The sequence below is a fragment of the Rhincodon typus genome, chromosome 47 (genome assembly GCF_021869965.1).
Source record: "Rhincodon typus isolate 14 chromosome 47, sRhiTyp1.1, whole genome shotgun sequence".
Classification (NCBI taxonomy): domain Eukaryota; kingdom Metazoa; phylum Chordata; class Chondrichthyes; order Orectolobiformes; family Rhincodontidae; genus Rhincodon; species Rhincodon typus.
The window spans coordinates 8,009,202-8,023,425 of NC_063378.1; the positions used below are offsets into that span (position 1 = coordinate 8,009,202).

General features: G+C 48.7%; 1 protein-coding gene across 1 annotated transcript in view; it reads left to right on the top strand.

The window, feature by feature from the left end:
• LOC109923671 (nectin-2-like) overlaps positions 1 to 13,473 on the top strand; it is a 56,271-nt gene extending 42,798 nt beyond the window's left edge. Inside the window, exons 6-9 of the mRNA XM_048620535.1 lie at positions 5,836 to 5,974; positions 8,041 to 8,101; positions 8,659 to 8,745; positions 9,306 to 13,473. Coding sequence (XP_048476492.1) covers positions 5,836 to 5,974; positions 8,041 to 8,101; positions 8,659 to 8,745; positions 9,306 to 9,473 — 455 coding nt within the window. The 3' untranslated portion in view covers positions 9,474 to 13,473. The remainder of the gene's footprint in view (positions 1 to 5,835; positions 5,975 to 8,040; positions 8,102 to 8,658; positions 8,746 to 9,305) is intronic.
• Positions 13,474 to 14,224: the final 751 nt, after the last annotated feature.

The following is a 14,224-nucleotide window of genomic DNA, read 5'->3' on the forward strand; positions in this document are numbered from 1 at the left end:
ATAACACTGGGGTACAGTACTGGGTGGGGGACAGGTCTGTCGCTGTAGAACACTGGGGTACTTTCCATGTCTAAACAACTCGAATATATTAAACAAACCGCTGTTGTTTTATGAGGACACCTAGAGATCAGAGTACGATTCTGTGATCCCACATCTTGAGAATGAGCTGATACAAAGCTTGATGACTATCTTTCTGCAGTTAGGTTTAGAGAAGTCTGCCAAGTGCTTGGTATGTAACCGTTTGGAGGCTGACACGTTTGAAATGTGCAGGAGTATTCAATACAGTTGGAATTATGTTGCTGCCCTGTCCTACTCCTCTTCGTGTGTTTGAGTTTATTCGCTGGGGAGAGATGGAAAGGGATTTTGGGGTGATATCTTGTGGGGTGTGTATGTGTGGGGTGTGTATGCGGATGGTGTTTATGCTTATGAAGGTGTTTGATCGGGTTACTGCATGGATATCGTTCACTCTGTCCAGTGTGAGTGGGCAGTGCGTTTTGTTTTTAAAAATCCTACACACAAAGATAAGACGTGTCCTTCTCCTCCTGCTTTCAGGCCAACATTCCCAAAAATTAATTTTTCAGATATGCTGAATCCCTTTCACCCATCACCATCCTCTTGCTCCGATTTGGTTCTTTTGGTTTCTGGTGATACTCCCTTTTACAAAACTCTTCTTGTGTCACACAACCCCCTTCCTTCACTCTGCCCATAATCGCCACCTGCCCCTTCACCCCCTCCCTATCTCTGTAACCTCCTCCAGCCCCCTACACCCCCTCCCTATCTTGATAACCTCCTCCGGCCCCTACACCCCTCCTCCCCTCCTCCCTATCTCTGTAACATTCACCAATCCTGGCCTCTCAACTATCCCCCGCCACCCATCATCCCACCACTGGGGGGGCGTGGCTCCAGTTGTCCTGAGCTCTGGAATTCCCTCCCAAAAACTCTTCCACATCCGTGTCGGCCTCTCTCTTTGTCTATCTATCTGTCTGCCCGTCTGTCTCCGAGCTTCTGTGGCCAACCCTAGTGTGGCATGATGTCAAATTGTGTGTCTGATAGTCATTTCTGGAAAGCACTTGGGGATATTTTAACTCTGGAAAATTATGGTGCCCTATGTGAATTGGTACAAGGTTCCTCCTGCCTGTACTTGTTGGGTCTTGGCAATCCACTAAGGTTCGAGTTGATTTCTGTTCATGGCGCTCTGCTGCCTGTAATCGTTTATTACTCCAGCTGAGGTTTGACCTTTTGTGGTCTGTTGGGTTTTTTTCTGGGCAAAGTTGGTGACTCCCCTACTTCTTGTACCTGACTGACCGGTGAGTTGAGTTCCCCACTCCCACTCCCAGGAAGCATCCAAGGGAAGGGCTCTGACATGGTGAAAGATCTCCTGAAAATGTCATCTCCCAATGCCCCTTCGCAGCCAATCAAATACTTAGCTGGGACCACATTTTTTGCAGTAGTGTTGGAAATGTGGCAGCTGGTTGGTGCACAGTAGGATCCCAGCAGCAGCTGGGTGCGGATGGTCCATTCCTCCTGCCCCTCTCGGTGAGTTTGGGCGAGGGTTAAAACCCAGGCAGGTCCCCCACCCCACCCTACCCCACCCTAACCCTGCCTTGCTTTAGTCGCTGTGGGGCCTATCTATGGCTCCAAAGAGAGATTTAACAGGAATAACATTTGCATGTAGTAGTGCAGTAAAGCTTTAAGATTTCTTGAAGTTAGTGAGAAAGCCGCTATTGGTGTTTGGGTAGGGTTACAATGATCTTTGTTTTCATGTTGACTTGCTCCATGCCACAGAATGGAAAACAAACTAAACTGGTTAGTCCAGGGAAATTCTTTTTGCCGAGAGATAACAAGGTGTAGAGCTGGATGAACACAGCAGGCCAGGTAGCATGAAACCCACTGAGCCAGTTGTGTGTGACAGCTCCATCGGTTTTGAGCAGTGCCCTGTCTCAGGATGACTCACTGCTGTTTCCACACCTGCTATTTTTACGTCTGTTCCGTGTCTGTACGTTATCGGGAATCTGAAACCCTTTCAGTCAGGTTGTTTTTAGATTTGTCTGTCTAGTTTCCCCGCTAACATGTTCTCCTTATCGAGGAGGTCTGAGAGCTCCCCTCTCCCAAGGGAATGGGAGCAGGCCATTCAGCCCCCTTTTTGAACCTGTTTTGCTAGCCCTAGAGCTTGACTGGTATGTTCCTTTGCTCTTGTAATCCAACATAAAGCTACCGCTCTTTGTTTGTAGGTTTTCAACTGAGTGCCAGTGTTTCTTTGGTGGGGGATGGCATGTGGGAACAGTTCTGGATTTCAATTCTCCTTCATGTGATCAAGTCACGTCACCCCCACATAAACTGGCTCGGATTTTAACAGTTTCCGATCCTCTCTTGCTGTGTCCTGGACTTATCAAATCATTTACCAGTAAAATCATTCACTAATACAGTACAGAAAAAGACCCTTCGACCCCCTCATCTCAGGTGCTGGCCTAGCGGATCAATCTGCTTTTATTTCATTGATCAAAAATATCCACAAGGAGATAGGTCAACTAGTTCAGGCACAGAATCATGAAGTATTATAGCATAGATAGAGGCCCTTCGGCCCATTGAGTCTGCTTCTGCCATCAAGCACCCATCTATTCTAATCCCATTTCCCAGCACTTGTCCCTAGCACTGCATGCTTTGGAAGTATTCACAGAATCCCTACGTTTGGCCCATCAAGTCTGCACCATCCCTTTGAAGAGCAACCTGTAATCCTTCATTGGTTGTGACCAATACACCCACCTTGCATGTCCCTGGACGCTATGAACAATTTATAATGGCCAAGCCACCTAACCTGCACATCTTTGGGCTCTGGGAGGAAACCAGAGCACCCGGAGGAAACCCGCTCAGCTTCCGTGAATGCTAGGACTGACATATGAGGAGAGATTGACTAGGTTAGGACTGTTTTTCATTTGAGCTCCAACAAATGAGAAGGAGACCTCAGAGACTTAACATTCTAACAGGACTGGACAGGGTAGATACAGGAAGGATGTTCCTGATGGTGGGTGTGTCTAGGACCAGGGGTCAAAGTATGAGGATTCGGGGTAGATGATTTCGGATGGAGATGAGACATTTCTTACCCAAAAAGTGGTGAGCCTGTAGAATTCATTATCACAGGAAGTAGTTGATGCCAAAACATTGAATATATTCAAGAGGTGACTAGATATAACACTTTGGGTGAATGGGATCAATAGTTATGAGGAGAAAGCAGGATTAGGCTATTGAGTTGGACAATCAGCCATGTTTGTGAAGAATGGCTGAGCAGCACCTTCTATGCACATTCTCCTAGTGTCATAGAAACAAACTCCACGCAGACAGTTGCCTGAGGGTGGCATCGAACCTGCTGCTGTGAGGCGGTAGATCTAACCGCTGAGTTACCATGAACATTGAAATATTTCTTAAATGTAGTGATAGCCCTAGCATCTTAGCCTTCCTTCACACCAGTGAGATCGAGATGACCCGTCAGATTCTGTGTGGGAAAAGAAAAATCTTCTTCAAATTGCCTCTCAACATCCTTCCATCTACCTTTCTAAATCTGTGCCCCTTGTTCTGGACTCTCTACTCCAGCGAAATGCTTTTTCAGATCTAGAACTTTGCAATCCTCAATCAGGTTCTCCCCCCCCTCAGCCTTTTCTGCTCCAAAGAGAACAAAATCACCCGATTATAGTCTCTCTTCGCAGCTGAGTTCCTCCAGCTTGGGCCACATCCTGATAAATCCCCACGTTGGTGTGTTCGCATCCTTTCTGTAGTCTGCCAAACCACTTCAAAGCCCTCTCACAGCTTTCCCCTTCTTCATCTCTGCTGTTGGAATAATAGACGCTCTCGCTCTCTCTGTGTAATTAACCCTCTCCGGTCTTTGTATTGTTTTGGGGAGAAATCACAACACCCAATTGGCCTAGAACTGGAATGCTATTAACCAATCCAATATGTGTGTGTACCATTTTAAAAAGCTAACAACCCAACTCCCCGGAAAACACCCAGTTGGTTGGCGCTTTGTAAAACTCGAGGACAAGAGTACAAGCAAGGAAGCTATTACACATCCTTGCAAAGTGCAGTACTGGTGTCTGTCAGAATCTTATTCCTAGTTCTCGGCACTGTTCTTTAGGGAAGGATGTCAAAGATTTGGAGAGAATGCAGAAAACAATTAAATGAGGCTGTTCCCAGGCACAGGTGACTTTAGTTACGTGGATAGGTTGTGGAAGTTGGGACTGTTATTCTCCTGAGAAGGGAAGGTGGGGTAGGGACAGATTTGAAATGGGTGTTTGAAATCAGGAGGTGCCTGGAGAGAATAGATGGGGTGAGTCTGTTGCCGTTGGCCAAAGGATTGAGGATGAGAGGGTTCAGCTTTAAGGTGATTGCTGATGGGACCTTTAGGAAAAACTTTTTTTTTAATTATTCACTTGTGGGACCTAGGCATCAGCGTTTATTCCCTGTCCCTTGTGCCTACTCCAGAGGTGTGTAATAACACATATTAACAATTGCAACATAAAAGTAATATTCAGGGGAACCCTTGGTCATCAGTCTTGTACGTGATGGCGTTCCAAATGCTAGGAATTGGGTCGCGAGTAGATAGGTGCTTGATGATTGGAGTGGACTCAATGGGCTGAAGGGCCCCTTTCCAGACTGTAATACTTTACAACTCTGCATCTGAACAGGTTGTTTAAAAATAGCTGCAAGGAGACAGGTCAAGTGCTGGGAAATGGGATTAGAGTAAATAGGTGCTTGATGAGGAGCTGAGAGATCATGGGCTGAGGGGCCTGTTTGGTGTAGTGAATGGCTGGGAACTGGAATGTACTGCCTGAGAGTGAGGCGGAGGCCGCTCCAACTGAGGTGTTTGAGAGGGAGGGGGCCGTGGAGGAATATACTTGTGTGCACTCTCGCTCCTTCGCGCTTTCTCTCTCTTGCGTACTCTCTCATGTTCTCTCTCGCGGACTCTCCCATGAGAGTTCCTTTTGAATCTTTTGATCAGTCAATGTCCCTCAGTCCACGGTCATGTATGCATGATCTTTCAATGAAATATGGAAACATATTGAGACCACTCAGTCCACTCTCACTTGGTTGGGTGCGCTGTGTTCTTATGGGGAGGGGTGTGATTTTCCTAGTTGACTGTATCAGGAACTGTGTGGTGTCACTGAGTGACGCTGCTACATTTATCTGTGTGTGTGTGAGAGGTGTGTGTGTGTGTGTGTGTGTTGGGAGTGGGGGGGAGTTGGCGGTGGCGTTGGGGGGGGGGAGATGGTGAGGCTGTATTGTGAATGTCATCTCCAGACCGTATCTATTTATCGCAGACCGTGAAAGGACTGTAATGCCCTTCTGGTCCTGATAACAGTGTCTAAGGTTTACTCGAGATCCAGTGAAATGTCAGAAGGAGTTTGAGGGACAGTTATTCTACACAGGTTCACCCCTAGGCCACAGAAGGAGATGATGGGGATGGGACATTGGGTCACAGTGCTGAGAGGCAGTTGTGGGGAGGTGTAGGTGTGAAGAGTAAGAGCGAGGGAGATGGACAGGTTTAAATGGTGAAATCCTTAGTTCAGGGCAACCGAAGGCATGGCCCCCACTGGTGGAGCTGGAACTGGAGGGGGTTACAGAGACAGGGAGGGGTTGTAGGGGCCGGAGGAGGTTACAGAGACAGGGAGGGGGTGTAGGGGCTGGAGAATATAGAGGATTATTTTACTCTGTATCTAACCCCGTGCTGTCCCTGTGTTTGATCAGGTCAGTGTCAAAGGAGCTTTTACTGTCAGTCGAAAAGAGTAGCGACTGGGCCATGATTCCTTTGCTCTCTATCTTTTGTTTTTGCCGTCCATCTCTCAGAGACCCCAATGGAATCGGGGTCCACGACCGGAGCAATTGTAGGTGGGATCATCGCAGCGATCGTTATCCTGACTGTGCTGGTGACAGCTGTTCTCATCTTCAAGAGGCAGAGGAAGAACACCGACGCGGATGAAGACGAGTGAGTGTTGGAGCACGTGCGCTTTGAGCTTCGAGCTCCCTGACTTCCATCCCCAGGACAGAGGCGTTGAAACTCTGACCCCTGCCCCCCAAACCTTCCGGGTCCCTGGATTAGCACCCAGTGCTGGCTGAATGGACATGTCGCACTGTCTTTCCCAACACCCCCCCCCACCCCACAATGATCTTTGGATGTGGAGCGGTCCCACACTAACTTCCTTCCCAGGCCAAAACCACGTTTCCAACCCTTGAGAAATCTTCCAATTGGCGGATGGAAGGGGTGGCATTTGGATCGGTCTGGCCAAGCCCGAGCCAGGAACCCAGTGCCAGAGAATGATCTCCATCTCCTGGCCATCGAGCAAAGCTTTGTCCTGTAGCTGAGTAGCTCCATACCACCTACATTGTAATATCCAGCTTGAGTGGTTTCTGGCCTAACAGGTTGAAAGTGATGTTCTCGTTGTGTGTGGTGACCTTGAGGGCTAAGATAGTGGGTGTACTCCACACCTCAACATCACGTGTGCTGCCTCACTCTCTCCTGAGCGGCCCACGCTGCTGGCTAATGGCTATATAAGAATGCAGCTCCTTTCCTGTCAGTGCTAAGCCCCTCCCTACTCCCAATAAGTTCACCTCTGAGCCATTGGCGGCCTAACTAACTCTGGTCACCTTCCCAGAAACCCCAGCAACTGGGCTGCACTTTGACCCCGCATTCCACATTCCTTTCCTTTACAGGCCCACCCAGGAAGGCAGGGTGAGGAGGGGGGAAGTGGAGAGGAAGTGGCGTCTCTTCCAACGTTTCACCACCCCCCCCCACCCCGAGCCCCTACAAGAGAGGAGACTCAAATCATTTAGCCCCATCTTTGTCTCCTTTCCGTCTCGCGCACAGAAAGAGAGCAGCCCAGAAACTTTGACCCTTCTCCCCGCTCTTGGGCATCCAATTCCATCAAAGTTGTTTCCCACTGTGTGTCTCGTTCTTTCATGCCGCCTCGCTCCCCGTCCCTAATTGCCCTCCTGACCGCGTGTCTCTTGTATCCCTCTGGGTGCCACATCAGAGGGCAGTTAATGAGTTGGCCATGGTGCTGTGTGTGGTCTGGAGTCACACGTACATCAGAAGCAGACTTCCTTTCCTGTTTTTTTTTGGGGGTCTTTGTGTTTTTTTTAACGACTGTTGACGCGAGCTGTCATGGCCCCTCTTTCAGAGACTTGACTTTTGATTCCAGATTTGTGTACGTGAATGGAAACCGGCCCCCTCATCGTCACGGTGAGTTTGTTTTGGTGCGGCCAGTCCACCTAACCTGCACGTCTTTGGACTGTGGGAGGGAGCCCGCACGGAGACTGGGAGAACGTGCAAATCCCACGCAGACAGTAGCCGGAGGGTGGAATCGTACCTGGGTCCCTAACGCTGTGAGGAACTTACAAATGGCCTCAATCTGCACTGCAGGGTTCTATGATTTGAACCCATGTCCTCACAGCATTAATCTGGCACCCTCTGCGGATTACTGACCCAGTGATAATCCTGTAGTGATTGTGATGTGGACCTCCATAGAGTATGAGTTCCCTGATTGGGGCTGTTAACCTGGTCCAATCAGGGAGCCCTGGCTGACATTTCACTTCCCTTTCGAAACGGGAACTGGGTGCAGTGAAAGTGTTTGTGTGTTTTTAGCGTGTGGGGGTATCAGCGTTGGACAGAACGATAGACCCATCCGGCTGATCGATGCCGCGTTACACAGGGATTGCTGCCGTTTTCGCTCAGCGTGGGCGTACGTGCGGAAGTGAGTGACCCATCACCACTGATGTCCAGCAACTGGCCAGGACGCTCCGTGACCCGCAGCAGATATATTCACAGAGCTGAGCGGGGATTATTGAGTGAAAATTACAGTGTTAATTCAGACTCGTTTCTCTTCCCTCCTTTTATATTTTCAACGCGTACCAATAGTCACCAGCTTTTAGCTGCGAAATAATTTGCAAAGTTAGTCACCTACGTTCAGTTTTTTTCCTGTTTTTTTTGGCTGACCAAGTCTCTGATCTAATTCATTCTTTCGTTTCTTTTTTTTTTTTCTCTCCCCACAACAGTTTCGAACCACCCAACTACAAGCCCCCTCCCCCGAAGAAGAACTTGGACGAAACTGAGAAGGTATTTGTTTCCACGTGAAATTCTGTTTCAAGGGAAATGACTCGCATTGACGTAGCGCTTCCCACTCCCTCGGTGCATCCCGGAGGTTTCCACAGCCAGTGCGGGACTTTCTGAAGCATGGTCGTTGTTGCTAGAGTGTGGGAAATGCCATGCTCCGGGCTGTGCACAGTAAGATCCCACAAGTGAGGATGTGAGAATCAGCTGAGGAACCAGTTTGGTTGAGTTGATTTGAGAGAGAGAGAGAGAAATGTTGGACCAGGGTTCCCAGGAAGGGTTCCTTTTCCTGCTCCCTTCCCAGTCCTGGGTGGTGAAGGTCTGTTACATCTGGGCTGGCTTAATGTCCTAGTCAGTTATCTGGCAGTGCGGCCCTCCCTCGCCGCTGACCCTCCCTCACCACTGACCATGTCGGTGTGTGTTTGTGTTCTGGTCTATGTCCTGGGGTTTGGGGGACATTCAGCGAGGAGTGAGAACGTGCCGACGATGGGGCTGAAACCTCCAGTGCCCCCAGCAATATGACCACGTTCCCTTCTCGATTTTCAGTTTGTGTTCCTGTCTAGGTTCTGAAAACAGAAGACGAAGAGATGGAAAGCATTCCTATTAACACAACCTACTTTGAGACTGGCACAGAGGACGATAATCGAATGGTAAGTGTCATGTTGGCAGCGTCACCCCTGCTTTCAGTACAGAGATAGTGAAAGGACTTAGTTTGATTATAACAGTGAAGAACATTGATAGAGGTTAATGACAATTTTAAACGGGGAGCCGGAGGCGAGGGGCGATTTAGATTAATCAGTGAAGGTGGATGGTCAGACAGATGGGGTGGGGTTGGAGAGGATTGAGAGTGATTCTGAAATGGCACTTTTTACCGTCGTTCAGTCAAATGCAGATACTTGCTCTGTCCCTAATGGTGAGTGGTTGATCACTATGTTGTAGGGCTTCCAGAGGGAGAGGTGTAGGGGCTGGAGGAGGTGTCAGAGACAGGGAGGGGGGATGTAGGGTCTGGAGGAGGTGACAGAGACAGGGAGGGGGTGAGATTACAGTTGTTTTGATGACGATGCTATGGTGACGAGGAAGCCACTTTGGAATGGGGTGAGGGCAGAGGTGGTAAGGGATGAGCTGTCGCTGGATGGTGAGGAACGGGTATTGGCTGTCTTATCCTCGGGACTTATCCCCAATCCACCCCTCTCTCTTCCCCCTGACCCAGTATTACAACGAGCCGGAAATGATCACCAACCTGAAGTCTGCTAATGTCGCTGTGCCCCCTGGGGACTACCTGGAGCAGGAGAACCCCATTTACAACGACTTCTCATACACCGAGCCTGAGGAGCACCGCAAGAGCCAGGAGTTTGTGTCGAAGGGCATGTACGTGTAGGCCTCAGGCCTCTCCAGGCAAAGACCACTACCCCCCCCCCAACCAATGCTCCCATCAACAACCCCCCAATCCATTCCAACCTCGCTATTTGCCTTAACACTAACAGGCTGCACTTTCCTTCTCTCTTCCTGACTAACACCAACCTTTTTTGGGGGCTGGTAGGGTGGGGGTGGAGAATTATTAATCCTTGGCATTTTTTTTAGGAACTTGTCACACTCTCCTCGGGGCATGGATAGTTGGTGGGGAACTGCTGAGCTGAGATTAAACACTTTTTTTTTATGCCCTTCGGCAAAATACTACACCCCAACACCCACCCCTTTCAAACCCGTACCCCACCCCCTTCCATCGGTGCCCCCACCCAATCGCAGATACTGGGCCTCAGGCCCTAATTTACGGCCTGATGGTCGCACTGTACACAACCAAGCCCGAGTTTGGGTTATGGGGGTAGGCTCTGTGCTTGTGGGGTTTTGGTGGGGAAATAAACGGGGAGATGGTTTTGTGTCAGGGCTAAACCCCTCTCAGTCCCTGTTCTCCCCCCACACCTGTAATGCTCATTTCTCAAAGGAAGGCTTGTAATATCAGATCTTGCCCAAAACACGCCACTTCGGGAAGCTCAATAGCTGGTCAACGCTAGTGGGCGACTACAATTCCCCTAACCCTCGCCGTTAGCAACTGCTGCTCCCAGTCTCACTCCTTAATCGTTCTCCCAATGTCTCTCTATCCCTCTCTGACCCCACATTCCCTCACTCTCAGCTCATACACTCAACCTCATCTTTGATTGAGGGAGGGGTGGAAGAGAGAGACTACACTTTGACTCCTGCCCTGTCTGAAGCTACAGCTGATTTATAGGCCAACAGGGTGACCATGGACTATCGCGAGGGTCCTCGGGGTGGGCTGTGGGCAGAATGGGGCATTGGCGAGGTCAGCGGGCATGTGGATAGGGTGGGGGGGTGGAATTGAGATGCAGGGAGGAGGACACGAGCGATTGTGGGGCACTGATGGGGCATAGCAATTGGGAAGACAACCAACAGCCCTCCAACTCCCATTCCCAAAGGGTGAGGGGAACTCCTCATCACAGAGGAGCCCACTCAGGTCGCTGCGCTCTCTCTCTGTTCACCTCAACTGAGCTCTGGGATTGGTAAAGGAAATGGAATTGATATTTAACACTCGCTGAGCTCAGAGGAGCCCACAGTATTAAGGAGAACTGACAATTTAATCTTCCTGAAGTCTGATACTGTGTAAAGTGCCACAAGGATAGGCTGCAAGTATATTTAAGAACCAGAAGCGATTTTTAAACATCTGGGATGGCAACTCCCTCATTTTCTTATCTGGAATTTAGACTTAATCCAATTTAAATTTCATTATCATCCTGCAGAATGATTTTTTTTGTTGTTTAATTTAAAATCTGCTTTGTATTTTTAAATCCACTTTTCTGAGGAGATGTGACAGACCCTGGAACTGATGGCCTCTTGTTCTGAGCTCCTCATTCGCCCAAAACTCCCTGTTCTTTTTTTCCTTTAAAATGTAATTACAGGAGAAATTTAAAAGATCATGGGCCTCGTGAAACATGAAAGGGTTAGATCAGAAACAACAGGACAAGAAAATGAATAGGGAGGCAGAAATCTGCATTTAAATTCCCTTTTGGATATCCAGTGGAGAAATCTATTCTAGAATTAATGCAGGGGCAAAGCAGCCAGCCTGTTTATCATCTGTGCAGGTTCTTTTTTGAGAGATGTCTCCAATTAGTCCCACTTTTTCCCCCACTCTCTGCTTTTTTTACTCCCCACATCCCTACAATTATTTCCCCCCTTTTTTTTTTACTGAAAGTTCCTGTTGAATCTGCTCCCTGTCAGTCCCAGATCACAACTCGCTTCGTTGAAAAAATACATTTTCCTCTTCCTTTTTCCCCAACCCTTGACTCCTCTGGGTCTTTTCCTGATTCTCTCTAAACCATGTCCCACTGGTGACTGACCCTCCTAGCCCTGGGAGCAGCGCCTCCCTCATCGACTTGAGAGAATCCCCCCCCCCCCCAGAGTATCCTGAAGGCCGTGATTCTGTCTCCCCCCTTAACCTTCCCCCTTCCAAGGGGAACGATCCCAGTTTCCCTGTGCATGAGCCCTGCTCCCTCATCCCTGGGACCATTCTAATAAATCTCCTCCGCAGCTTCCCCAAGTGCTTGATCTCCTTCCTAATGAGCCTGGGCTGCCTCTCTCAGCCTTGCAAGGAAGGAAATCCTTTTTTTTAATCCTGCCCTGCGTTTCCTGATTGGTTGTAAATATTCTCACTTCAGTCTAGCGGGCAGAAACAATAGCTGCTCAGGCAAACAAGACACTAGCTCATCACTACAGCGTTAACTCCACTACAGTGTTCCCATTTTTTTCTATTTGTATACAACACGGAAGGAAGACTTGATTGATTGATTTAAAACAGAAGATTTGAGGATGATGGCAATTTCTTGGACTGTACTTTCTAAACTTCGGGACCTCGTGGCCATCTGAGGCTAGAATCCTGTTATCGGACTGTGAGTGGCTGCGTACCTGTGGTGCGAGACGGAATTTACTGCCCACAAAGTATTTCAGAACAAAACCGGTTTGGGGAGTTCCTGGTTCGCTTCTCTGAGTGTGAAAGCACAGTGTTCTTTTTTCACCCCTTTCTCTCGGTGAGAAAACCTCACTCGCTTTTTAAAGGGCAGGCCTCCTCGCTCACTGCTGCCAACTTGCACACAGCAAGATCCCACGTACAGCAGATTGCTGGCAACTCACTCCACTGACAGGAAGAACAGAAGTTGTCCCCAGGAGACTGGGACGAACCACATCTCCCCCACCCCAGCTCCTGACCCTCCGACAGCGCGGCGCTCCCTCAGCACTGACCCTCCGACAGTGCGGCGCTCCCTCAGCTCCTGACCCTCCGACAGTGCGGCGCTCCCTCAGCGCTGACCCTCCGACAGTGCGGCGCTCCCTCAGCGCTGATACTGAGGGAGCGCCGCATTGTCTCTGTGTCTGAACTCTGCTTCCAAGCATTTGAGAAAATATTCCCATGTCTCTCTGAAATCTATGAAGCACTTGAGCCTGATGGTTAATATTTTGTCAGGAAATAACACTAGCTGGTTGGCGCATTGGTCAATGACTCATATTTCTAAACATCGTCCTTGCTGCAAAATAAAATGAACCTTGGAGCTGACTTGCTCCAAACAAGGTCCCACTCCTCAATGCCTGTAGAGTAATGCTGCCATCTGGTGGTGACTGCTATGGACACCATTCAGCTTTGGATTCTGTGTTAATTCACGAATCCCTTTTGTAGTACTATGTAACAGTCAAATGTACAAAGCTGCTTTACAGGAGTGTTCATAAGACACCATTTGGTAATGAGACTCGTAAGGAGAATTTCAGATGGGTGACTTGGTGAGAGATGTCACCTGTAGGGAACAGCTTTGATAGTGAGACAACAAGGTGCAGGCCAAGCAGCATCATAGGAGCAGAGAGGCTTTGATAGTGAAGTGGGCATGGGGTCGTGCCGAATGCTGTTTAGTGAACTCCACAGCGACCTGTTATTTTCCACACAGCCACTTCATGAAACCCAGAAACATCGCTGCTGCTTTTTATAGTTTTTTTTTCTGGCGCATTTAATTGAATTGCGATCCTGCCAGAGATACTACAAGATGTGAATACTTCATGTTCTGTGATGCAGTTTATTGTGATTTCTGTAATTAATCAAAGTGACACGATGTGGGATTAAAGCGCCTTTGAATTTTGCTGCTGATTATCATCCTAATAAAATATTTGTGTGTGTGTGTGTGTGTGCGTATTTGCAAACTGTGATGGAATTCAAGACTTAGCACTATTGCTGCGAGGATGTGCCAGAATTAACGTCGGTAGTTCTGAATAAAATTACTAACACTGTCAAAGTCCCGGTCAGGCTAACTCTGCAGGAAATATTTTGTATATCTTGGCTGAGTTTTAAGTTGTCTTTTTGTACGCAATAAACTTTTTCTGTATTTGTAGGATGTGTGGGGTTTTACTTGGGAATTGCGGTGCATGACACGGCCAGCAGGGGGTGGGAGGAGACCATGCCAAATGATTGTAAAATACACAATGCCTTTCCTAGACTTGGCAAGAATTTGCTAGATTCCAGTTGAATCACACCTATCCTCTCATAGTGTGCCAAATCACTTTTAAAAACATGATTCATCGTCTACTTTGCAGCAACAAGACTTTGCATTTCTGTAGCCACTTTGAGACAGCAAGATGTCCCAAGTCTTGTGGAATACAATTTGACGCTGTGCTGCGTGACAAAGAAAGGTTTCAGTCAAAGAGGCAAAGAGAGAGAGAGAGATGTGATGGAGTTTCGGGAGGGAATTCCAGAGCTCAGGACCCTGGCAAGCTGAAGATATGGGTCCAAGTGGCAGAGTGATGGGAACCGTTGGATGGGGGAGAGAGAAGGGTGATGCTCAAGATGCTGAGATTAGAGGAGGTTTGGGAGATAGGGAGAGTGTATAGGGTCTGCAGGAGAGGGTGACAGAGACAGAGGTAGGCAGGGATGGAGTGCAGGAGGGTGTGAGGGAGGCAGGGACACAGTGCAGAGGCTGCAGGAGGGGGTGACAGAGATGGTGAAAATTCCTGAGGTTACACAGCTGGTGAGTTCTGAGGCAATGGGGGGGTTTGGACAGAAGGTTGTGAATTCTGAAATAGAGGTGTCCCTGAACGGGGAGCTTGGTGTCTGAGAACAACGCAGTAATGAGTAAATGGGTTCAG